This window comes from Heptranchias perlo, chromosome 19 (assembly GCF_035084215.1).
Source record: "Heptranchias perlo isolate sHepPer1 chromosome 19, sHepPer1.hap1, whole genome shotgun sequence".
In the NCBI taxonomy this organism is placed as follows: Eukaryota; Metazoa; Chordata; class Chondrichthyes; order Hexanchiformes; family Hexanchidae; genus Heptranchias; species Heptranchias perlo.
The window spans coordinates 13,700,841-13,728,758 of record NC_090343.1 but is presented as its reverse complement, the minus strand read 5'-3'; the positions used below and the strand labels follow the sequence as shown (position 1 = coordinate 13,728,758).

General features: G+C 39.6%; 1 protein-coding gene across 1 annotated transcript in view; it reads left to right on the top strand.

Annotated features, from left to right (window-relative positions):
- The window catches only part of LOC137335172 (transcription initiation factor TFIID subunit 4-like), a 68,345-nt gene that overhangs the window by 2,601 nt on the left and 37,826 nt on the right, over positions 1-27,918 (top strand). The window contains exon 2 of the mRNA XM_068000351.1: positions 25,022-25,176. Within this exon, the coding sequence (XP_067856452.1) occupies positions 25,022-25,176 (155 nt within the window). The remainder of the gene's footprint in view (positions 1-25,021; positions 25,177-27,918) is intronic.

Sequence of the window (27,918 nt, the reverse complement as noted above, 5' to 3'; positions counted from 1 at the left end):
CCAAGAAGGTGGCAATGTGTTGGTGCTTAAGAGTTAACATTGCAGAATTACTATTAATGTCCTACATTATAACTCATAATTGCTGCATTTACTGCTGCATTGTCTAACTGTAATCAATTTCAAGTTATTCATATATGATTATTATCACTAGGATTTCGGTAAAGTGGTGGACCTATTTCTGCCTGAACAGAGAACAGCCAGTGGGAAAATTAGACCTGTCTAGTTTTTCCCAGTAGAATGAATGAAAGCATAAAATTTACAGCAAAATGTCAATTTCTAGAATGCGTAAAGTCCAAAACTTTGCACATACAACTTCGCTGTATTTTACAGAGATTTTTTGGGGGATTGCTCTCTATGAAGTAGTATCCAGGAAGTATTTCACAACATTTAAGCCAAACTTTTTAAACCAAGGAAAATACTCTTTTTTAGGCTGAGTTTGACACTAAGAGGGCAGTTATTTATTGCTTAGTGAGGTTGCTAACAATCTGCCATCACAAAATTTCTTACGTCTGGCTAAAATATATGCGGATATGATCAATGTAAACTTTAATTTTTAAAAAACTTTCATGTTATTTTTTTTTCAAGAAAGTTAAATAGAAAGCATTTTCTGTTAATGTTATCCTGCATGCTGTCAAATAAACAAAACACACAGAACTCCTAGATTCACAACTATGTCATTTCAATAAGCGGTGTAGACTGAATTAATAAGAAAAGCCTTTCAATCACTCCAAATTTTACATTTATTTTTTATTCTAGGGAATAGATGAAGTTATTTAAAATAAAAACTGTATACTTGAGAGTGTTCGATATGAAAGTTGTTTACGTCCTAACCGTTCTCTTCAGTATAGTTGCACCAATGCTAGTTTTCAATTGCTATGCATATCTTTAAACGTTGTTTCACAGCCTAAACATGTGAGGGAAACTAATAGAAAAAAGTTAAGGAATCTGCAGGCAGTGTAACGGACATCTAAAGTGAAGAATTAAGAGACAAAAACATACAATTTTACAGTTGAGTTCAGGACTCAAAAGTTGAATAGTAATACACGTCTAAACTTTCTGGCTGGTTTAGGTTAGGTGGACTTGGAGTGAGTTGAAGGAGTGAGTGCTTCTTAATAACTCTTAATTGGTTGACTATCTGTTGTGGTGGTCTCAACACTTCTGGATTGGGGGGTGGGCGGGTGTGGGTTCGGGAGGTCAGTGAGTGTTGCTGCACCTGATCACTTTCCAGTGAATTCTGCTTGAGGTGTGCAAGTATACATGTGCTGGGATGGTAGGATCAAACTTGGCTGTGATGCTCCTGTGGAAGAATAAAGTGCTGGTACTCACTGTCAAGTTCACACATGAAGAATAATGGCAAGATATTGGAGCGTGACCAGTGGCAGTGGAGCTGTCCCCTCCCCTGTAAGGAATCAACATCATTTGGGAGGAGAATGAAGAAAGTTGACAAGCAAAAAAAATACATTTAGCTTCAGTTTGAGACAGGTCAAATAGAGACCAGGGAGGGGGAAACTGGTAAAATTGTTCCCTGCTCTCTTATTGTTCCAGCTGAAGTGAGGTGCTTGAACCACACAAGGGTGTCTCCCAATCTTCAGATCCTGCTATTCCTGAAGTTAGGATGAAAACACCACGTCAACTGTAATGTACACAAGAGTATTCAACTTCTCCACAGTAAATCAGTACATAAACACACTCTAAGTTCCAGTATTCATGCTTATTGCTTCAGATATTCATGGAAAAAAAAATGCATTCAAAAAGAAATCATGATAAATCCAACTGTGCAGCGGAGTCTCACTATCGTACACAACTTATTTTGTTAAAATCCCTAAAATGTTTTGTATTTGGATGTGCAGTCTTATGTTTTTCATACTAAATTTCACTATAGAAGTCATGTACTATCTTTTGCGCAAATTAGCTCCTGCATTTATCTTAGAGCAGAGAAGGTTGAGAGGAGGTTTGATAGAGGTGTTCAAAATCATGAGGGGTCCAGACAGAGTAGATAGAGAGAAGATGTACCCATTGGCAGAAGGGTTGAGAATCAGGACACAGATTTAAGGTAATTGACAAAAGAACCAAAGGCGACATGAGGAAAAACTTTTTTTATGCAGCGAGTGGTTATGATCTGGAATGCACTGCCTGAAAGGGTGGTGGAGGTGGATTCAATCATGGCTTTCAAAAGGAAATTGGATAAGTACTTAAAGAAAAAAAATTTGCAGGGCTACGGGGAAAGGGCGGAGGTGGGGGTCTAGCTGGATTTTTCTTGCAGAGAGCTGGCACGGGCTTGACTGGCCAAATGGCCTCCTTCTGTGATGTAACCTTTCTATGATTCTATGATTTGCCTACAAAACGACAAAGGTTAATCATTGCTTTGGTGCTTGTATTCTTTAGTAAAATACATAAACAATAACTTGTAGTAGTTAAGATCTGAATTTATTTTTGTGGGGTAAGAATTTTGGACTGTTTTGTCCAATAATTTAATTGAAATTTAGTTCTGTCACTGATCTATTTTACACCCCTTTGACCACAATGCAGGATAAAATGAACAGAAAACGCCCTATATTTAACCACTAGTTTAATGAAAATCAAAGTAATAGACATTGTCGATTATAATTTATGTGTACGTAATTGTACTGAATGAAATAATATAGATTTCATACTTTGCTTGCAAAGTTTTTTTTAAATAACTAAATGTCAGATGAATATTATACTACCAGCTCTGGAATTCCTACCTTAAACTCATAGATTCTTGATTTAAAAGTCCTTTCATCTTCTCCACAAAGCAATACTTTAATTATTCATTGTAAATGACCTGGGCCCAACATTAACTTTGTCAATAGGGCAAGTAGCTTCCAAATTTCACTTGCCACAACAAAATCATTAATTAGCTTAATATCACAGTAGTAAATTTGGGTGTACATTGAAATGTACAGTATTTAAGTCATCTGTTTATCAAATACCATTCTACAAACTGGGACATTTAAAAAATCATTTTAAAAATGAACAACAGTAGTAAAGTCAAGTTAAGAGAATTAACAGTATCACCACCAAAAGCTACTTGCTTACAAAGCAAATTTATTGCTTTGAACAAGTGGACCATTTTCTGCCTGGATCTCATTACTGAATTACAGAATGCTGTTAATCTAATTATTAATGCAGAACGTAAACCTCAGTATCTGTAAGTGAAAACAACTAGTTCTGATCTTCATGTGTCTCCTATATCCTTATAAGCAGCCTCCAGACTATATTGAAAATTATCATATTGCGACTAAAACTAATGTCATTTTTTTCAGTAATAACTGCTGCTAGCTTGAAATATTTCACTTCATTGAAGATTTTTAAAAAATGCCACACACAAAACACAAGCCACATTAAAAGTTTTTTTTTCCTGTATAGTAGTGTTATGGACAAATGATGAACAAAATTCTTCCTGTTTATATGCAGAAAAAGTATTTTTGTTGTAACCTGAATGAACAGCAGTGAGAGAGATAGAGTGAAGGGGACCCTAAAATCCACAGCAAGTGCAATGAGAATATGAAAAATTAACAAAGCAGAGGGAGAATGAATATACAGTTAAGAAAATGCACATTTGAGAGCTGGACAGTTTCAAAAGTAATTAAACGAAAACAAAATTTGGTGGTGTTCCCTTTCATGTGGGAATTTTTTTCTTCGTTTCTGAAGTTAAAAATTGGATATTGACAACTAACTTTAAGAGCTGGTGGTCATTGGCCAGAAACTTAGTAAGGGATCTGGTGTTATCATGATTTATGATTATCGGAATTGTGGTAGGAGACAATACTGACTGACTTTTATAGACTGCTAAATTTTATGGTACAGCAGTGATGTATCGCGTTGATGTTTATATTGTGACAGAATGAATTTAGTTAAATAGACAAGTACATAAGACATTGGCATTTTTTGTTTAAAGAGTGCGTACGTATAGGAAAAAGTTATTTAACTTTGACAGCTTTATATTGCGTTAAAACTTAAAGCAGATTTTACTCATTTAGTCACTGCAACGAGACTACAATAATCTTTAAGAACCAGACAGGTTTAGCTGTCAGTACTGTTCATTTTAAGTGCTGCGGCATTACTAGAAATCTGCTGTTATGTTTTTATTCCTCAATTAGTATTTTTAACCTGCGAAAAGAGAGAAACAAGCATTTTTTCTCTTCCTCGCAAGTCTTCCAGCATATTGTGCAGGCGAGTAACTTGTTCCTGGGGATTGAGTGATATTTCTTTGAAGATGGCCACGATGGTGTGCGCAAAAGGGATGGGGCTTTCTCCCTCTCCGCCCTGTAGGGAAAACACTTAGCCTTTGCTCTGTTTCCATACGACAGCACAGTAATTCACATTGTGGAAGTCTGGGTTAAAGAGCAATATCCTAATAGTGCATTGGGGCTCCACTGCATTGTATTCCATTTAGAATAGTACAATTCCTTTCCATTTATCTTTAAGAAGGTTTTATGGCCTACATAGCAATCTTTTTCCCCCAAAAGGGGTACATCTTTCAGATGTCAAACCTAAGTGTGCAGTGTGTGAATCTGAATACTTGCTGTTATTACATTGTAGAAATGTTTAATCTGTGTAAGTCATACATAACTGATATACTTTTTTAAAAGCTGCATTTGTTCCACAAAGCCTGTGAAATTTGTCAATTAATTTTAGATAGTGTTTTACATTCACAGGATTCCCCTGATTTTGTGGAGCTTCAATTCCTATACAATAAATACAGCCATACCGACAGTTACACGATAAGTGACAAAACAGAGTTTGTGGCAATTATAAATGGCAGAACTATTGCACTATCACTCTAGAGTAACTTTGGTAAATTAATACTAGACGGGAGGGGTGAGGAGAGAAGAAAAGAACAAAAACATGCTACACTCAAATAGAATACTGAATGTACGTGTATGTAAACATTTTTGTGGTGGCCAAGTGTAGTCTTAGGTTTTGACGTAAGCTATGAATTAGATCCATCCCCCTTATGCTGTAGGACTTGATACTTTGATTCATTTATTACCATTAATGAATGTGTGTTGCTGCTTGAACAAATCTTGACTCTGGAAAACATTTAATAAAAAAGTCTCATCTTTTGCCAATTTCTGCAAGTAATGTCTGAAATTGAGTAAATTTGCAGAGCCTTGTCAAAGTTTAAAAAAAAAAGGAAAGTCATCTGTTGATATTAGGAATAAAAACAGAAAATGCTGGAGAAGCTCAGCAAATCAGGCAGCATCTGTGGAGAAAGAAACAGAGTTAACGTTTCAAGTTGAAGACCTTTCACCAGTTCTGACGAAAGGTCTTCGTCCTGAAACGTTAACTCTGTTTCTTTCTCCACAGATGCTGCCTGACTTGCTGAGCTTCTCCAGCATTTTCTGTTTTTATTTCAGATTTCCAGCAAACGCAGTATTTTGCTTTTGTTGATATTAGGAAGTAGTTAATGTGGGATCTTTCATTAAAGTTGTTTAAAAATGGGGGAACTATGGCGCAGTATCGTTTAACTTTCCCATTAGGTGGCATGTTACAGTTCCCCACATGATGCGCTTGTAATCTTGGGTGGACTGCTCAGGGGATGCAAGTGCAGGCCAGGTATTTCCCTGTAAGGAGGAAGGGAAAATTAAAGGGCGACTCCGTTTAGCTGGAAGCTATCCCATGAAGTGATATGGTACCGTTCCCCACATTTGATGCACCATTCAGGGCTACCAAGTGTAAGTCATGGATTTTACCATAAAGAGGAAGGGAAAATTGAGGGGTACTCTCCCCAGGCCTTTTTTGCACATCATGCAGCTGATAAAATTGCAGAGGTCCAGGAGAACACCACCTCAGAATGATCTTTCATGGGGGAGGAGAGGATACAGCAAAAAAAACCAAAATAATTTAATGCTTAGATGATTTGAACTTCTCCCACTACAATAAAACTTACATGAAATTCAAAATGCATTGATGTATGTTAGTACTGCAAATGTACTCGACCCCAGTTAATTTTTTTATTACCCACTATGTTTTCAGTGATCCTAAAAAGGACAGAAATTAGTTTGCAAGCATCCCAAGGAGTGTTTGAACAGGGTACACATTTGTGCAGCTTGTTTCAGTTAGATATGTACGCTGTAGACCTTGTGTGAATTTACAGTGTAATATATGTGTACATTTTGTTCAGAGAAGAAAAACTGTTCGAACTACTTCCAGTAAGTTTAAGATTTCAAGTTTATAATTTGCAAGAACGAAAATGTTGAAATTGTAGCCACATCTGGGATCATAACCTCATGGCAAGGCCCTGATAAGCAGTTGTAAGGAATCTTACAACACCAGGTTATAGTCCAACTGTTTTATTTGAAAATCACAAGCTTTCGGAGGCTTTCTCCTTCGTCAGGTGAGCAAGTGTGAGATTCCATGGAAGGTTGCCGCATTTATAGTCAGAGAACAATACCTAGTGATTACAGATAATCTTTCCAACTGCCCGTTGTCAAGGCAATCAAAGTGTTCAGACAGAGTGAGGTTACCTACAGGACCACCGAATACACAAACGGCCAGAACAAAAAAGACAGACAGACAGAGAGAGAGAAACATCCGAAAGGAAGAGAAAGACAGAGAATGACCTGTTGTGTTAAAAACAGATAACTTTTTTTTTCCGCTGGTGGGGTTACGTGTAGCGTGACATGAACCCAAGATCCAGGTTGAGGCCGTCCTCATGGGTGCGGAACTTGGCTATCAATTTCTGTTCGACGATTTTGCGTTGTCGTGTGTCTCGAAGGCCGCCTTGGAGAACGCTTACCCGAAGATCGGTGGCTGAATGTCCTTGACTGCTGAAGTGTTCCCCGACTGGGAGGGAACCCTCCTGTCTGGCGATTGTTGCGCGGTGTCCGTTCATCCGTTGTCGCAGTGTTTGTATGGTCTCGCCAATGTACCATGCTCCGGGGCATCCTTTCCTGCAATGTATGAGGTAGACAACGTTGGCCGAGTCACAGGAGTATGAACCATGTACCTGGTGGGTGGTGTCCTCTCGTGTGATGGTGGTGTCTGTGTCGATGATCTGGCATGTCTTGCAGAGGTTGCCGTGGCAGGGTTGTGTGGTGTCGTGGACGCTGTTCTCCTGAAAGCTGGGTAATTTGCTGCGAGCGATGGTCTGTTTGAGGTTGGGTGGCTGTTTGAAGGCGAGTAGTGGAGGTGTGGGGATGGCCATAGCGAGGTGTTCGTGGTCATCGATGACATGTTGAAGGCTGCGGAGAACATGGCGTAGTTTCTCCGCTCCGGGGAAGTACTGGACGACGAAGGGTACTCTGTTGGTTGCGTCCCGTGTTAGTCTTCTGAGGAGGTCTATGCGATTTTTCGCTGTGGCCCGTCGGAACTGTCGATCGACGAGTCGAGCGTCATATCCCGTTCTTACGAGGGCGTCTTTCAGCGTCTGTAGGTGTCCATCGCGTTCCTCCTCGTCTGACCAGATCCTGTGTATTCGCAGGGCCTGTCCATAGGGGATGGCCTCTTTGACGTGGTTAGGGTGGGAGCTGGAAAAGTGGAGCATCGTGAGGTTGTCCGTGGGCTTGCGGTGGAGTGAGGTGCTGAGGTGCCCGTCTTTGATGGAGATTTGTGTGTCCAAGAAAGAAACTGATTCTGAGGAGTAGTCCATGGTGAGCTTGATGGTGGGATGGAACTTGTTGATGTTATCGTGTAGTCTCTTCAGTGATTCCTCGCCATGGGTCCATAGGAAGAAAATGTCGTCGATGTATCTGGTGTATAGTGTTGGTTGGAGGTCCTGTGCAGTGAAGAAGTCCTGCTCGAACTTGTGCATGAAAATGTTGGCGTATTGTGCTGTGAAAACTACAAAAACTCAGCACCCACGGACCAGTTGAACCAGGAACACTTCTCACCACGATGGACGTCTCGGCACTCTACACCAGTATCCCCCACGATGACGGCATCGCTGCAACAGCATCAATACTCAACACCAACAACAGCCAATCCCCAGACGCCATCCTATAACTCATCCGCTTCATCCTGGATCACAATGTCTTCACCTTCGACAACCAGTTCTTTACCCAAACACACGGCACAGCCATGGGGACCAAATTCGCACCCCAATACGCCAACATTTTCATGCACAAGTTCGAGCAGGACTTCTTCACTGCACAGGACCTCCAACCAACGCTATACACCAGATACATCGACGACATTTTCTGCCTATGGACCCATGGCGAAGAATCACTGAAGAGACTACACGATAACATCAACAAGTTCCATCCCACCATCAAGCTCACCATGGACTACTCCTCAGAATCGGTTTCTTTCTTGGACACACGAATCTCCATCAAAGACGGGCACCTCAGCACCTCACTCTACCGCAAGCCCACGGACAACCTCACGATGCTCCACTTTTCCAGCTCCCACCCCAACCACGTCAAAGAGGCCATCCCCTATGGGCAGGCCCTGCGAATACACAGGATCTGCTCAGACGAGGAGGAACGCGATGGACACCTACAGACGCTGAAAGACGCCCTCGTAAGAACGGGATATGACGCTCGTCTCGTCGATCGACAGTTCCGACGGGCCACAGCGAAAAATCGCATAGACCTCCTCAGAAGACTAACACGGGACGCAACCAACAGCGTACCCTTCGTCGTCCAGTACTTCCCCGGAGTGGAGAAACTACGCCATGTTCTCCGCGGCCTTCAACATGTCATCGATGACGACGAACACCTCGCGATGGCCATCCCCACACCTCCACTACTCGCCTTCAAACAGCCACCCAACCTCAAACAGACCATCGTTTGCAGCAAATTACCTAGCTTTCAGGAGAACAGCGTCCACGACACCACACAACCCTGCCACGGCAACCTCTGCAAGACATGCCAGATCATCGACACAGACACCACCATCACACGAGAGGACACCACCCACCAGGTACATGGTTCATACTCCTGTGACTCGGCCAACGTTGTCTACCTCATACGTTGCAGGAAAGGATGCCCCGGAGCATGGTACATTGGCGAGACCATGCAGACACTGCGACAACGGGTGAACGGACACCGCGCAACAATCGCCAGAAAGGAGGGTTCCCTCCCAGTCGGGGGAACACTTCAGCAGTCAAGGACATTCAGCCACCGATCTTCGGGTAAGTGTTCTCCAAGGCAGCCTTCGAGACACACGACAACGCAAAATCGTCGAACAGAAATTGATAGCCAAGTTCCGCACCCATGAGGACGGCCTCAACCGGGATCTTGGGTTCATGTCACGCTACACGTAACCCCACCAGCGGAAAAAAAAGTTATCTGTTTTTAACACAACGGGTCATTCTCTGTCTTTCTCTTCCTTTCGGATGTTTCTCTCTCTCTCTCTGTCTGTCTGTCTTTTTTGTTCTGGCCGTTTGTGTATTCGGTGGTCCTGTAGGTAACCTCACTCTGTCTGAACACTTTGATTGCCTTGACAACGGGCAGTTGGAAAGATTATCTGTCATCACCAGGTATTGTTCTCTGACTATAAATGCGGCAACCTTCCATGGAATCCCACACTTGCTCACCTGACGAAGGAGAAAGCCTCCGAAAGCTTGTGATTTTCAAATAAAACAGTTGGACTATAACCTGGTGTTGTAAGATTCCTTACATTTGTCAACCCCAGTCCATCACTGGCATCTACACATCCTGATAAACAGTGGTATACTTCACCAAAGACCTTCTAAGTTAAGTTCTTTGAAATCAGAGATATTGGAGGTAATTTTGTGAGGTTGGAGATTGAGCTATAACACAATAGGACCAATTCTGTGACATACGCTCCGGTTGAGTGAGACTCCAGACCTGGTGTGAAGCTTCACAAAATTGCTAGTGTTGTTTCCTATTAAACACATTTTTAAAAATCATACCTGATTCACCCTTCTTTACAAGAGAGAGAGTTTTGTGCAGCTTAGAGTTTTTTCACTTGTTGGCCCATTATAACCCATTCCATTGCCTTTTGCTGTCAGGCCTGGTCTGCTGTACCACTGTCCAGTCCTGTCCACTTCACCACTGCCCAGTCCACGACTGTCATGGCTTTTATGTGACCTCCATACTCTTGTCTCCACCAGCACCTCTGTGATTTTCATTTTCCCCATTGTCTCCACCGAAGTTTGCTCTCTAAAGTTGGTGTTTCTTCTGCCGTTGGTTGCAGCATCTTGAACTTTCCAAGCCCAGAAAATTAGTGCAGCCCACCCCTGGGGAAGTACAAACAACAGAAGAAACTTATACACACAAGTGCGCAAATAAAAAAGCATGAGGCTTTGAGGGACAGATGATGGGAGCTCTCAGGCCAATGCTGGCCTGCAGACCATCTGTTTGACATTCTGGAATTAACTTACATCAAGGATTCCCAATTATATTCAGCCAAGGTCCACTTTCCTTAGTTATCGATCTTACAAGGTTTGGGATCAGCTCCTCATATTTAATGAACCACAATTGTTAGGTGTAATTCAAGAGTTGCAATCCTTTTATGCAATAAATTTATTTACATCCAATGTCAGAAAGAGAAGCTTGAAATTTAATTTAAACTTGAAAATGACTGCCTTAACTTTTTTATTCATGACTTATGTAAATATTACTGTAGCTGAACTCAGAGTTGGGATGGACAACATAAGATTATGCAGCTATAACTACAATCAGTAGGTCAATCATGGCCAAATGACCTCCTCTGCTGTAAATTTCAATGATTCTATGAAATCAGATGAACTAGCGTTAAATCACATTGATTGTGGTAATAAGGAGCTTTTGTCTCACCCAAGGAGCTCTTTCACTTGTAATTGGTCAACCATTGCTCACTTATGTTCACAAGCAACAACTAACCAAGCAAGTTGACTAGTCCATGCTTTTGTCACCCTGCACCTGTAGGTGCATATACGCCCACAGATACCAATCTTAGACCGATAGCTGCAGTTTGGATTCCAGCCAGGCAAAACCTGGTTTACATTGCTTGGCTGCTGCCTGGTTGGAACGTCAACTGTCTTATTTGGAAGAGAGCTCTGTGCATGTCTAGATATGTGAAAAGGCAAACTATCTACCAAAAGTTTAAAATTTAAATACGTTTAGAGAGTGGGGAGGAGAGAATTAGGAACATGAGTAGGCCATTTAGCCCCTTGAGCCTGTTCTGCCATTCAGTGAGATCATGGCTGATCTGTGACCTAACTCCATATACCCGCTGTAGCCCCATATCCCTTAATACCTTTGGTTAACAAAAATCTATAAATCTCAGTTTAAAATTAACAATTGAGGTAGCATCAACTGCTGTTTGCGGAAGAGAATTCCAAACTTCTACCATCCTTTGCGTGTAGAAGTGTTTCCGAACTTCACTCCTGAAGGTCCCGGCTCTAAATTTTAGGTTATGTCCCCAAGTCCTAGACTCCCCAACCAGCGGAAATAGTTTCTCTCTATCTACCTTATCAGTTCTCCTTAATATCTTGAAAACTTTGATCAAATCACCCCTTACTCTTCTAAATTCCAGGGAATACAACCCTAGTTTGTATAATCTCTCCTCGTAATTTAACTCTTGGAGTCCAGGTACCATTCTAGTAAATCTACGCTGCAGTCCCTCCAAGGCCAATATATCCTTCCTAAAGTGCGGTGCCCAGAACTTTTTTTTATTCGTTCATTGGATGTGGGCGTCGCTGGCGAGGCCAGCATTTATTGCCCATCCCTAATTGCCCTTAAGAAGGTGGTGGTGAGCTGCCTTCTTGAACCGCTGCAGTCCTTGTGGTGAAGGCTCTCCCACAGTGCTGTTAGGAAGGGAGTTCCAGGATTTTGACCCAGCGACGATGAAGGAACGGCGATATATTTCCAAGTCGGGATGGTGTGCGACTTGGAGGGGAACGTGCAGGTGGTGGTGTTCCCAGGTGCCTGCTGCTCTTGTCCTTCTAGGTGGTAGAGGTCGCGGGTTTGGGAGGTGCTGTGGAAGAAGCCTTGGCGAGTTGCTGCAGTGCATCCTGTGGATGGTACACACTGCAGCCACAGTGCGCCGGTGAAGAAGGGAGTGAATATTTAGGGTGGTGGATGGGGTGCCAATCAAGCGGGCTGCTTTGTGCTGGATGGTGTCGAGCTTCTTGAGTGTTGTTAGAGCTGCACTCATTCAGGCCAGTGGAGAGTATTCCATCACACTCCTGACTTGTGCCTTGTAGATGGTGGAAAGGCTTTGGGGAGTCAGGAGGTGAGTCACTCGCTGCAGAATACCCAGCCTCTGCTCTTCTCTTGTAGCCACAGTATTTATATGGCTGGTCCAGTTAAGTTTCCAGGTGTGATCTATCCAGGGCTTTGTGTAGCTGTAGCATAACTTCTACCCCCTTGTATTCTAGTCCTCTTGGATATAAAGGCCAGCATTCTATTAGCCTTTATGATTATTTTCTGCATCTGTCCATGACATTTTAATGATCTGTGTACATGAACCTCTAAGCCTCATTGGACCTCCACTGTTTTGAGCTTTTCCCCATTTAGAAAGTAGTCTGATTTATCCTTTATAAGTCCAAAGTGGATGATCTCATACTTGCCTAAATTGAAATCCATTTGCCGCAGTTTTGTCCATTCACTTAATCTGTAAATATCTCTGTAATTTTATGCTTCCATTTACACTGCTTACAGTGCTGCCTATCTTTGTGTCATCGGCAAACTTGGATACGTGGCTCTCTTTCCCATCATCTAAGTCATTAATGAATATAGTGAATAGTTGAGGCTCCAACACAGATCCCTGTGGGACATCACTAGTCACATCCTGCCAATTTAAGTACCTGCCCATTATCCCCACTCTGTCTCCTGCCGCTCAGCCAATTTCCTAACCAGGTCAATAATTTGCTCTCAATGCTATGAGCTTCAACTTTAGCTAAGAGTCTCTTATGAGGGACTTTATTGAATGCCTTCATATAAACAACATCCATATTCATTCCCCTGTCCACTAGTTTAATCACCTCTTCAAAAAATTCAGTCAGGTTCATCCCCCTTTACAAATCCATGCTGGCTGTCTCTGAACACCTTGAAAATTTTCAGCTGATCAGTCACTCTATCCTTAATTATAGACAACAGATGTTAGGCTAACTGGTCTCACCTACTTACTTTAAAACCCTGGGATGGAAACCACCTGGTTCTGGGGATTTGTCATTCTTTTTAGTGCCATTATTTTCTTCAATACTGTTAATTTGCTTACATTAATTATGGTTAGTCCCCATCTCTAATTCAAAATTAGTTTCCTTGGAGCGTGCTATCCTCTTCCTCTACTGTAAATACTGATGCAGAATAATTATTTAACATGTCCGCCATTTCCTTATTTTCATTTTAAGCGGCCCACATTGCTCTTGACCACCCTCTTTTTCCTAATATAATTGTAAAAAATGTGTTGATTTTGATATCCCTTGCAAGTTTCTTTTCATACTTCCTTTTTGTAGCTCTTACTATCTGTTTTGTCAGCCTTTGCTGTTCTTTGTATCTCTCCCAGTCGCCAGGATCTGTGTATGCTTTTTCTTTTAATTTTATGTTGTCCCTTACCTCTTTTATCGTCCATGGCTTTTTTTTTGCAATTGACGGATTTACCCAGTTTACTACGATATTTTACTACGTTAAAGGCGCTATATAAATCCAAGTTGTTGGGCCAGTGTAAAGTGGTGTCCCTTGGCATCAGCGCAAAAAAAGTGGTATAACTCGAGAGTGAACTCAGCGAGAACAAACTCTGGCCAATAATGTGAACTCTCTTCCAGGTGGTAATCTCACAGCACTTTGGCCTTGCATTGATGGTACGAAACAAACTTTAAAACATTTTTAAACTTCATTTAACTAAGAGCCAGCTTTGAACCTCCGTGATTAAAAATGTAACTGGCACTTGGTTTCCGATAAGCCTGTGTGCGCACAGCTTCTCCTCTTTGGCCAGACAGTGTGGTAATGTAACTGCAGTGTAAAGAGCTGCAGGTGAGCAATTCTCCATCACTATTCATTTTTAAATATTGTGCAATCTCAATCATCCACACTTGCGTTATTCATACTTTTGACTCTCCCAAAGAGTTTTTGAGGAATTCAGGCTGGGAGACCATTGGTAATTGCGGCGGTGAACAGATTTTTTTTAAAAAAAGAAAAATTACATTAATTTATAACACCTGTTGAAGGAGGTTTTGGGGACAATTAGTTATCTGCCAATTAGCTTCATTCTCTGGGAGTTTGTGTCCCTTCCATGAAATATGGTAATTAAGGTTCCACTGCAAGTGACAATTTTACCTTTTCTTCAACTGATTAACTATAGCACTGATTTTTTAAAAATCTGCAGTATTTGAAGCAAATGCCAAATAATCATCCAAAAGTTGAAAGGAACTTGGCTTATAATTCTTGTATTCAGTGGGAACTGGCACAATATGGTCCTCATTTAACAGTTATTTAGTAGCCATAGAATCCAAATAATATGAATTTGGCAAACACTTCAGATTTTGTTAAGAATTAGGAGCAAATAATTTCAAAGCACTTTGCCAATTTGAATAGCAAAAGTAAAAACATGTTAATGCATTCAAAGATTAAACTTTTACCTGCATAAAAAAAGAACATTTCTGGAATATTGCTGCAACAATAGTTTTGAATGGGAGATCAAGGAGAAAAATTAATGCAGTGATTGGAAGCAAGAAAAATATAAGGGCACTAGTCCTGCAGAATCTTCAACCTCTGATCTCTCCATTTGGTAATTTGTTAAAGCCGGACATGTGTATTTTAACATTTTTCTCAGACAGGTTAGCACACCTCCTCCAAACAATTATTACAGAGACATGCATATGTGTATTTAGGATCTCAGTTTGAATCTAGTCCAGACTGACGCCCAAATAAATGTGTCCTCCCTCCACCCGCTTTAAGCTTTACATGAAATGAGTTTGGTCAGTCTCAATACAGTTCCCAAATCTGCCGATAATTCAACACAAATTGGCACTCTCACCAGAGAGGCCGTAAGGATTGCTGGTTTGGGAAACAGAAACATTCACACTGGTGGAGTAGCAGGAGTTCTAATATTGGAATTAAAACATATTGTTGGGGCAGAGTGCAAGAAGCTTTAATTTGCATCTGACCTGGGAGTGCTTCATGATGACTGGTTGCATACAAAAGTCAGAAAAAACATTCTATTCTTCAGCACTGGTATCCTGTATATTGAGCATATCACTGGAAAACTTTATACTAATCAGCCATTAACTGAGTTGCACCTATATATGAGATTGGAGAAATGCAGTTCGATGGAGACAAATTAAGAATAAGATGATAGATGTATTATGCTGGGCAAAGAGTAATAGGGAGAAAGAAAAAAATACCAGAGTAACAAGTGGAAACCTCAACAGTACACGTTACAGTACATTTTGCATTACAGTGATTGTTATTGCTTCGAGATGGTAGTTGAAGGTACCAGTTGAAATGTGTAAAAGGGATGCATAATTACATGTACAGGATTTCAGAGTTCGACAAGCAACACAGGAACGTTCTCCTGAACCTTTTGTATGCCAAATTCACATACACCCAGAGTTATTTACATTCCCCGTTTAAGGTTGACAAATTTTTGTGCTATACATAAGCAATCTTCAAAAATGAGAATAGGCAAAATACTGTTAGGTGTAAACTTCCATTCAGGTGCCTGATCAGCACTTTTGTGACATCAAAATAGTATGTACATAAAGGTCATGTGAATGGATTGGAAATAGTAGAAAGGAGGCAAGTGGCTGAAGAACTGGAAGGAATATACAGAGCAAAAGACTAAATTGAGTGTTATCGGCAAGGCGAGCAATTCATATGGAGACTCTCAGATACATGGAGGGTTCAAAGAGAAGGGATTGTGGAAATACAAAGCAGGTCTTTCTGTATCTGAGAAGAGAAAAGACAGGTTAACATTTTGAATATAGATCCTTTATCAGAATCGAAGGGATGGCTTAATCTTATCTTTCGTTAATTCTGATGACTGGTCTGTACTCAAAACATTAACGTATCATTTTTCCCTTTTTAGATGCTGACAAACTTGTAATTTATTTCTCATTTTATATTTCCAGAATTTACAGTTTTTCCCCTTTTTCTCTGTACTGTGAAGGGAGTGGTTTATGCTTTCATTTACTAAATGCCGCTATGAATGACATTTCTGAGTCGGTAGACTATATGTTAGATCCTGTGGTAGTTATCTACATAATTTGTCCCATGATAGACAACAAGCAATCAGAGATAACGATGATGAAGTTTCAAGATGGAAATGCAAAAGTAACAGTATCCAATGCTGATATATTTGTAGTGTGAACTGGATAATTGGCCGTAACCAACAGTTGAATTAGAGGAAAGATGATGGTAGAAAATACATTGATAATTGATAAAGATTTTGAGGAAGTTGTAAATTGTGTCGAAACCTGAGAAAGAAGTGGGAAATAGGCTCAGAGCTTATGTGTTGTGATTGAGGAATATTTAAACTAGAAGCAAAGAAGGCAGAGGGAAGAAAGTATAGGGGAAAAAATCATTAATCATAATGGAAATGAAATACTAAGAAATCAAAAGTTCATAAATGTGTGCATGGTATCTTATTGGGGATCATTGTAAGTAGTGAAACTCAAGTGATTTTATACTAATTAAAGAAATAAAGTGCATTTTTAAAGAGCCTTTCACTTCCTTGGGATATCCCAAAGTGTTTCTAGCCAGTGAGTTAAAGTGCAGCTTTAGGCAAACTGTACAGTCAATTTGCTCGCACCATAGTCTCACAAACAGCAATGAGATAAATGAACAGTTAATCTGTTTTGGTGGTGATGATTGAGGGATAAATGTTGGTTAGGACACTGGGAGAACTCACCTGTTCTCCTTTGAATAGTGCCTTGAGATCTTTTACTTCCAACTGAATAGGTAGATGGGCCTTGGTTTAATGTCTCATCCAAAAGACGGCATTTCTAACAATGGAGCACTCCTTTAGTACTGCACTGAAGTGCCAGCCTAGATTATTTGCTCATGTTGTAGAGTGAGGCTTGAACCCACGACCTTCTAACGGAGTTAAGAGTGCTACTGCTGAGCTGACCTGATACAAGGAAGTGCATAGAGGTTATGTATGAAGCAAGAAGATGGATGCAGATGTTTTAATGGATAGGGTTGGCATGAGTTTCAAAACTTAAATTTATAATCAGTAGGCAATTTTTTTTGTGGGTAATGGGGTTGGGGGTTAGAATGGAGATGGGAAAAAACGTTGCTAGGAAAAAGGAACATCCAATAGCGGTCAAGGATTAAGAAATATCTCAGTCAGTTCAAGTGGGTATCTGTCACTAAGAACAAGAAAATAACTGGAAATTGTTACAGACTGGTGGTATTAAAAAAATAGCTTATATGGAACTATTTAAGCAAATAACGGATGAATGATGACAAAGGGAGGGTATTAGTTATGGGCAATTTTAATTTTCCCTCATTTGCTTAACTCCACATATAAATAATAAATTGTCATTATTCTATAATCACGGGGGGAGATACCATTGAGGAGATACCAGTGACATGGCCCCTTAAACAATTTGCCGATGCCATTACACAATGTGAGCTGCATTCTTAGCTCTCTATCAGCTACAGTCTTTGCACACAGAAAATGAAAGTTCTGTTAAATCCGTTTGTATGTTGTACAATTAAATATAGTTTGGTACCTCTTTGCTTTTTCATTAAGTTTTTAAAATATATATTTAATTTTAGAAACATGCTGGTTTAATTTAAACTTATCTGCGTGGTCAGTGCCCATATGCCATGCATCCCAGTACCAACCTACTGAGACCTTGCCTTTGATAAATTCTGTTCAGCTCATCCTCAACATCAAGTCAATCCTGATATACTGTTTCAAGACTTTAGAGATGGTTTGTGGGTTTTGAATGAGAACCTAAAATGACTGGATTGTCTAATAGCACTCTTTTATACCTTTTCATTTATTGAAAGGAATTGCTGGCTCCCAAGTTAAAATTCTAAACAAAGCAAGTGGTCAGTTTTAAACATACAATTTTTTAAACACGTTTTAGGGCAATTTAAAATGTATGGTTTTAATGTAAAAGATTGTACATGTAAAATGAAGCTTCAGCTTATTCCAATTTTGACAAACAGTTGGCAAGCATACTATTACCCTTGGACTTTATTAAGCTGAAAGTTTGAGTCATTTTCATCACATCCAAATTTAAAGTGAACTATAATTTGTTTGTTTTTCAGTGCGTTAAATTTGAACTTACAAACAAACTGTCACTGCTGCAATTTTGACATTTTTAAAAATGTTGATTTAACAATCTTAATCGTAGTGCAGATGGCAGATTGGGAGACATTCATGTTCAGCACATAATAGTTTGGGAGTTTTCAACCTGCTGGAAACAACGAAGTCCTTGGACTTTCCACATCATATATCTGATTTTTACTTTACATTTAATTGCTTCTTAAAATGATTCCTGAGTTTTGTCCTCCACAACTCAATCTGGAGTCTATTCTGTGTGTTGATCGCTCTTTGTATGAAAAAAAACTTCCTGGTATCAGTCCTAAATCTGTCTTTTACACATTTGAACCTGTGACCCCTTGTTCTTCTCTTACAATTTAATTTAAAGTAATTTTCCAGATTTATCTTTTCCATAACATTTACATGCAGCATTGAAAAGAAAATAACTCTTAAAAGTCAAATGATCAAAAAAATGCCAGGCTTGCTTATAAACCAATCTGCAGTTAACCCTTCCGAATGTTAATATTCCTATTTTAAAAAACAATAGCATCTTTCTTTGGAAACCAGATACAAGCTAGACTGCAAAACCTTCCAGAATGCCCTCAATCTTTATAAAAAGTCCCAAATATTGTGGTTCATTTTTCAAAAGGACACCAGCTTCATAAAAGCAAAGATTGAAAAGGAGCCAAAAGAGCTATCTTCCCATTACATGCAAATTACACAATGAATTGACATTATTACTTTATGCATTAGTAATTGAGTGTTGTCAAACATTTTTATAAAATCATCGTCCAAAAGAAGATCAGCTATTTACTAGTTTTCAATTTTTTTAAAAATTAGGATGATTTGGGGAAATGGGGCTCATTACCAATTTAATTTGAACAGGAGTAGAAACAAGTCATATCAATCCAGTGTGAGATTGAGAAAGGCAGATCTGAACTCATTGGATTAATGAATGTTGTGAACTTTAGAAAAGACTTATGCCTAAAAGTAAAATTATCTTAGAAGTCTAAAAGCAAAAAAAAATCTTTGAATAAGAGAGGCAAAAGTAAATTGGATAATAAATTAGGAAAAAATAGAATAATGATCAATGATCATTGTAATTGGATAGTTGTTAATACCCTCAGTATCAGTTCTAAGATTGACAATCTTTTTCTTCCTTTTTGTGACATTTTTCTCCCCTATGGTACCCTGCCAACAGGCCATCATTCATGTGTGAACCTTGATAGTGAGTGCTCGCAGGGTGAAGCCCTTAAGACAGTCAGTATTGAAATGTTCTGAAAGTGTTAAAAGCTGAATATCCAATTTGCATATTATACTAAATTGTGTGGAAAAGCACCATGTTCAGGAGAAAAGAAAAAAATTCAAAGCTCTGCAGACTAAGGTGAATGACATTTAACAGACAAATACAAGGAAATATGTACAGGTTCTAAAACGACAAATTGGATTTAAAAATTTTGAATAAAATATACCAGGAAAATTAATCTAGGTATAATAGTTAACCAAGTGTTGAATAGGGAACAGCAAAATATTGGATTATTTGCGCAGTTCTATAAAGCAACAGTGGAACATTGTGCCCAGTTGTCACCTTATATGCAATGCAACAAATATACATGGACTACTCAAACTGTATTCTTGCAGATTAGTACAAGTTAAAGATTGACCTGCTGTTTAGTCATACCAGTGCAAATTTATATAGTGCAATTTATTTTCTGTACACATCAAAACTTTTATGAGCCCCATCAGGACACGGCATTGTACGCTTTCTTAAAAATTACATAATACAGTCTGTTAAACTGTTTATATGCAAATGCAGATGTGGAAGTTTGAGAAAAGTCCCAGCCAGTTGCCTACAAGTGGACCTACTCAATTACACCTACGAATTTAGTGTAGCAAATCACAACATGTATGGCTCTGAAGATGAATGTTTAAACCAGCAGCAAGTTAGCTTTGTACCTAATGTTGGTGAGTTTATAATTTTGACTACATTTGTAGCCTCGGTTTTAAAAAAAATCACATATTTTGATTGAAGATTATCTTAGAACTTATTATTGCAATCAATTAAAGCTCTAATAACTTTCAGATTGGCTGTTTTCTCTTTATCCAACATTGATTGTAGCATTAATGCAGTTTTTTAACAAAGTTAATTAATGTCAATGTTGGGGATTGGACTGGAGGATTTGGGACAGGTATAACATATCCAACTTTAGAATAAAGCCACAGTATGCTGTAACCCCAAGCCCCTACTCCATTTATTCTCCAATCTCCAATTCCATGCCAGTCATCCTTTTGCACTTTCATGTGTAACAGTTATACTTACTTTGAAGCATCCAGTAGGACACTGGCTTCTTCCAACTCAAGAGCACTTCTAGGGGTGGATTTAGATATTGCATTTGGAGTTCAGTTTTTTTTTCTTGCTACTTTTCATTTCTTCTTCACCAACTTTCTCCTCTCCTGAGGAAACAAACTCTTTGCTGGAATAGGGATTCTCGGCCAAGTGCCTCTGCATGAGCCTCGAGTGTCAGCAGTCTATTCGAGTGTTGGGGAGGCAGCATCAGTGCCAATTCCAATCCGGCCTTAAAAGATTCTAAACCAACCAAAGTCCAAAAGCATTCATTCCCACCAGGGGTCAATGGATGGCAATCATAGGTGGGAATTCCAGATGACTTCCCTCTCTCTAACCCATGGACACTGAAGCCAGTTGTAGTGCGGCTACTGATACCATGTAGGTTACTCTTCTAAGATGGAGACCTATCTGCAAAACCCTGTGGTGAATGTTATCGTTTTGTGGTGCATTTTTTCAGTTAATTAATCCATATGACAATTCCACAAGGGGTTCTTCTATATTATACCATGTAGACTATCACTACATCTTCAGAATCAGGCCCTCTGCCCTCAGCTGACAATGTGGCCAAGGGAAACATTGAATCATTATGGCAATATCCTAAAGTGATTAGGCTCTAGAAGGAGGTCACTGGATCCTGTCAGGACTTTGAGGATCTGGACCTCTGTGGACTCGGTTCTTTGTTTTCAGATGATACAGCTTATTTTTATAGACTCCAAAGTAGATAGACCTTAATAGGCTTCCTAGTGCCAAGGAAGTGTACTTTATATTGTAAAAGGTGTAGGTAAGGTATCCAGCTGGTTGGTAGAATTATCATATATGGTGGATTACAAACTCCTTTTGATTCAGGTTGTAAACTAACAGACCAATAACATGACAGATCATCATAGAACGCCGGGGAAATCAACATGTAAGAGGTACATCCTCCTCTAGGAAATTGTGTTAATGTTCTGATTTTAGTCTGAAATTGCTTAGCTGTTGAATGATGCCATTATCCTTTGACACTTTAAAATGTGAGTCCACTTTCCTATGTAATTGTTTTTTTAAAAAAAATCATTTTTGGTGTATGCTTGATCACCCACCTCAAAATACCATATTAGACTACTCACTGCAGAAACAAAGTGCTCACAGATAATTCCAATTTTACAAAATTATTGCATTTGCAGCACTGAGCAAGAGGATTAATCTTTTTCTTCGTTAGTTTCAGCCAGCAGGGAGCTTCTGAAAAATGTTGGCCACCATTCAGCTTAACAGGACTATAATTATTATTGGCAGCTTCTCAGAATAGTTATGTTGTCATGACTGAGTATGATGAATGATCAGTAATAGGTTTTGTCTTGTCAGTGATATAGTGGGTTGATACCTTCCATAAATTTCCTTATAAAAGTTGTAACTCTTACTAGATTTCTTGGGACTTTGGTTGTTCCTAGGATTGATAACTGACATTATTTTTTAGCACTTTATTTTTATTCCCCATTTACATTTCATGTAACCTGATTGTGTCATGCACCTTTTCTGGCCAGCAGGTTAGTCTGCACATTTGCTCACAGACTTATCATAGAATCATACAGCACAGAAGGAGGCCATTTGGCCCATCGTGCCTGTACCAGCTCTCTCCCCATATCCCTGTAAATTTTTTCCCTTCAAGTATTTATCCAATTTCCTTTTGAAAGTTACTATTGAATCTGCTTCCTCAACCCTTTCAAGTAGTGCATTTCAGATCATAACAACTCGCTGCATAATTTTTTCCCCTCCTGTTGCCTCTGGTTCTTTTGCTAATCACCTTAAATCTGTGTCCTCTGGTTACCGATCCTTCTGCCATTGGAAACAGTTTCTCCTTATTTATCCTGTCAAAACCATTCATGATTTTGAACACCTCCATCAAATCTTATCTTAACCTTCTCTGCTCTAAGGAGAACTTATGTCAGTATCACTAAATAACCAGTTACTTGGTAATGTAAGCATAGCCTTCAGTGGCTGACCCAGCTTTCCCTCCTCTTCCTTTGTGGGAAAGTAGGTGGGAAAACCATTTTGCCACCCTGCACAAAGGCAAGCAGCAATGCCTCCATTAAAATGCTATTGGATGGTTACGCTGGAGGACCAGATGAAAATTATCCACATCGTTGGTGTACACCACCACTCTACACCAGATGGAGGCAAACTCCCAATTATAAATGGAGTAATAGCTATAATTTTTTGTGTATCTCTTTATGCTCTGCAAACTTAATTTGCTTTCATACTGCCTTTACATTGGAATGGCCGTTGACTGCTGCCCCGACAGTGCTGTAATGTAAACAGTGTGGCTTTAATGTCTCTGGTGACATGGAGTACCATTTCAAGAGATGGTGCTCCTTCCCATACTGCTGGCAGTCAATTGAAGCAGCCATTTTTTTTTTACAAGCTGCATGAGAACTGAGCATTTAGTCCATCCATACAGCCCAATGATGTGGCTTTTGTATTGGGGAACAGTTACGGCCAGATAATAATTTGTTGATCACTACTTTTAAACAGTGGCTTTCATTGGTCTCTGAAATACACACCACAGTCGGGGGGTGGGGGGTAAAACAGATCTCTAGCACATTGTAGAATTGCTTCTATAGTATAGGCTGGACATCAGAAGTTTCAAGCCACTTGCACCTGTACACATTCATGCTTTGAAATGGAAATTTAAATTTGAAAAACAAAATTACAACATTTTTGGAATAAGGGGGTCAGATTGAGGGACTTGCCAAGCAGGAATGTGTTTAATTTTCCATGCATTTATTGTGAAGGATTATTATTGGAAGAATGATGGTCAAAGTCGGAAGAAGTTTTTTTCCCCCCCACACAGGATTACTAGAACATTGATTGATTTACCACAATCGGTTATCAGAGCAAATGTAAAAAGAAGAATCAAATAAATATTTGAAAAGGATGTAAAAAGTTACAAGGAAAGGACAATAGATCGGATTAGAGTAGATAGCTCCAATTTAAGAGCTACCACTCACACAGGCATGATGTGTTGAATGGCTTTTTAGTGTGATAAAATTCCTATGACTCTGTGGTTACGCTGTTGAGAAAAACTGTATAAAGATGCTAATTACAGTCAGCAAATCCTCTCTTTCATTTGATCTTTTGAAGTGTAGTCACTGTTGTAATGCAGCCAATTTGCACACAGCAAGATCCAACAAACAGCAATGAGTTAAATGACAGATAATCCATTTTAGTGGCGTTTATTGAAGGATAACTGTTGACCAGGATAGCGGAAGAATTCTCCTGCACTCTTTGCATAGTGCTGTGGGATCTTTTATACCCATTTGTACAAGCAGACGGGACTTTAGTTTAACATCTCATCTGAAAAATGGCACCTCCAACAGTGCATCATTCCCTCAGTATTGCACTAAAGACCCTAGTACGTCAGTGTAGTGTGAATCTTTGTTGAATAGACCAGGCCAACTACAAATTTCAGATGTGGAAGTTTTACTTCAAGATCTAATTATATAACTCTGCGCCATGTATACTTGACCATAAAGTATAATTCAGCTACAAATTAGGGAGTAAAGTATCTTCAAAAATACTTGTATTTATATAATCCTGTCACATTGGAATATCTTGAAATATGTCACACACTGAATCGCTTTTGGAGTACAGTGACTTACTTATAAATAAAGATGAACATAATCCAACTCCAGTATTCCTTTACTAGAAATATGGTTGACTTCCATACACTACAACTGGATTCCCTTGCCTCATTCAAATCCGACTTGGGTGAGCAACATTCTCCAGTTCCTAGTGAAATTGGTGTCAATTCAAGTTTATACATGCCCGTGTACCAATCAGTAAACATGATATGATATCTGCTGTAATTGTCATTGCACACAAGTGTCAGCTTGGCTCAGTGGTAGTACGCCCACCAATGGGTTAAAAGGTTGTAATTTCAAACCCCAGTCCAGAACTAGAGCACATAATCTAGGCTGCCACTTCAGTGCAGTACTGAGGGAGTGCTGTATTCTCAGAGATGCCGTCTTTCTGATGAGACATTAAACCAAGGTCTTGTCTATCTATTCAGGTGGATGTAAAAGATCCCATGGAATTTTCTCGAAGAACAGCAGGGAGTTCACCCAGTGTCCTGACCAACACTCCACCAGCTGGTCATTTATCTCATTTGCTGTTTGTGGGACCATACTGTGCCCAAATTGGTTGCCGCATTTGCCTACAAAGCAACAGTAATTACGCTTCAAAAGTAATTCATTGGCTGTGAAGTGCTTGGGAACGTGAAAGCTGTTGCATAAATTTCTTTTTATACACATTTCAAACAAACACTATAATTTCTCATAAAATTGAATGTCACTTTAAAAGTTCCTTTATTTCAGAGCCTTTTGTTGGAGGGGGGAGGGTTTGATTAATATGGTCGCAACTGAATTGTACCAGTATATTTGTCTTGATAGATCAACAGAAATTCCATAAACATATTTTTTGATGGGGACATAAAATTGAGGAAAATAATGTTTACCAGAATCTTAAGTGAAAGGGAATTCTAAATTAATTGTTTTCTACGTCTAGGAATGGTTCTTGTGCGTAGCGATAGCGGACAGTTGATGCTGATTCCTCAACAAGCTCTGCAACAGATGCAATCACAAGCTCAGTCTCAAGGGGCGCTCACTTCACGATCTGCCACACCGACCAGTGCTCCTCCAGTTCAGATCTCAACTGTCCAGGTAAGATGCAGGCTCATCAATAAGGTGGTTCAAAAATTGGATTCGCCAAGTATTTTAATACAACAGGGTCTTCTTAGCTGTTGCCGCTGCACTTTATTTCAGTGCAGAAGGTATAAAGCATTGACTTTTGCAATTTGATCCAGATATAGGGGAACCAATGGATGTAGTATATTTGGATTTTCAAAAGGCATTCGATAAGGTGCCACACAAAAGGTTGTTACACAAGATAAGGGCTTATGGGGTTGGGAGTAATACATTAGCATGAATAGAGGATTGGTTAACGGACAGAAAACAGAGTAGGAATAAACAGGTCATTTTCAGGCTGGCAGGCTGTAACTAGTGGGGTGCCACAAGGATCAGTGCTTGGGCCTCAGCTACTTACAATCTATATTAATGACTTAGATGAAGGGACTGACTGTAATGTATCCAGGTTTGCTGATGATACAAAGCTAGGTGGGAAAGTAAGCTGTGAGGAGGGCGCAAAGAGTCTGCAAAGGGATATAGACAGGTTAAGTGAATGAGCAAGAAGATAGCAAATGGAGTATAATGTGGGGAAATGTGAGGTTATTCACTTTGGTAGGAAGAATGGAAAAGCAGAATATTTTTTAAATGGTGAGAAACTATTAAATGTTGGCGTTCAGAGGGATTTGGGTGTCCTTGTCCATGAAACACAGAAAGTTAACATGCAGGTACAGCAAGCAATTAGGAAGGCAAATGGTATACTGGCCTTTATTGCAAGGGGGTTGGAGTACAAGAGTAAGGAAGTCTTGCTGCAGTTGTACACTGCTTTGGTATGACCACACTGTGTACAGTTTTGGACTCCTTACCTAAGGAAAGATATACTTGCTTTAGAGGCGGTGCGACGAATGTTCACTAAAATGATTCCTGGGATGAGAGGGTTGTCCTATGTGTAGGTTGTCCTATTGAGTAGACTGGGCCTATACTCTCTGGAGTTTAGAAGAATAAGAGGTGATCTTATTGAAACACAAGATTCTGAGGGGGCTTGACAGGGTAGATGCTGTTTCCCCTGGCTGGAGAGTCTAGAACTAGGGGGCATTGTCTCAGAATAAGGGGTCGGCTATTTAGGACTGAGATGTGGAGAAATTTCTTCACTCAGACGGTTGTGAGCCTTTGGAATTTTCTACCCCAGAGGGCTGTGGATGCCCAGTCATTGAGTATATTCAAGGATCGATAGATTTTTGGATACTAAGGGAATCAAGGGATATGGGGATCAGGTGGGAAAGTGGAGTTGAGGTCGAAGATTATCCATGATCTTGTTGAATGGCAGAGCAGGCACAAGAGGCCGTATGGCCTCCTGCTGCTCTTATTTCTTATGTTCTTATAGAACTTTCAGTCTGGATTTGAAAGTCAGTTCTATTGCCAGATGTTTACACTCTGTAAACCCCAACTCTGGGACTATTTGTAAACTCAAAGGTGATTTAAAAGTGGCTTTGGGTCCTAGAAGTAGATTTTCCAGTGGTGGTACACTGTCACAGGATGTTCTTTAGGTCTGCATGGCTGAGTATTATGTACACACAACTGTGATAGTTTTATAAGTATCGGAGTAAAATGTTAAAAATTACTATTAATTTATCACTTTTTCCTATCTTTGTTAATAGATTGAAAACAGGAAAACTAATTGGAGATACAATATATATGCTTTTTAAAAAAATATGAAGCTGATGCCCCTTCATGAGGAAAAGTCAATACTGTGGAACATTCTAACCATATAACTAAACTTTAAAATAATTGCTTTCACAATAGTTTTCATTAAACAATAGATGGAAAATATAAGTGTTGCCAATCAATTGCTTGAATGTATCAACACTAACCATAAGAAAATACAGGTTCCTCACGAGACGCTTGTGACTAAAAGTTAAAACTCAAGGATGAGGTTGTAAATTATATTATGAATTGGCTTGCTAATAAAAATCCAAAGTAGTTATTGACATTAGTGGTTATAATTGGGAAGTTGGAACTATCGTAGTTCCCTTGGGAATGGTCTGAAGTCTCCTCCTCTTCTCCTCTTCCCCTCTTCCCCCCCATCCCCCTCCCAAACTTTCTCAATGCACTTGATTAGGGTATTGTAAATGGAATGTAAGTTATATATGACTATGATGGCAGGCTTTATAGGAAAATTTTCAGAGACTGGTAGAAACCTAGCAATTTGACTACAACGTATATATATTCGTCTTTCAGATTTTAAAAATAAAATCACACAGCGTTTTACAAAGGGGGGGGGGGGGGGAAATGGCAGTTGCCAGCTTAACAGATGAATAGGAAATGACATTTCATACTCCAAAATGCCAGGATATTAATATTGATGCCAAAATGGCAAATATAATTTCATAATGCAGGGTAAGTTTTAAAAAAAACTGACCATCATATCAAGGCCAATGTAAAACACATACAATTAATTTGCATGCATTGATTGATCAGATTTTGAAAACATAGTTACAGTGCACTGATTGCCCTTAATCCTTAATTTGGCAAATAGAATTAACAGAGCACTTGCTGTTTGAATGGAAAATTGCTCTTTGAGCAGATCATGGAGATATGCAATCCACGAGGTGCTGAAATTCAGAGGATGCAACACACACACACACACACACACACACACACACACACACACACAGTGGCTACAAGGATAAGCACCATTCTTGCAAAGCTAATCATCACTACCTTTGAAGTGCCAGTCCAAAGGCTTCTGCTAACAGGGCCATTAAACATCAAATTTGGGGG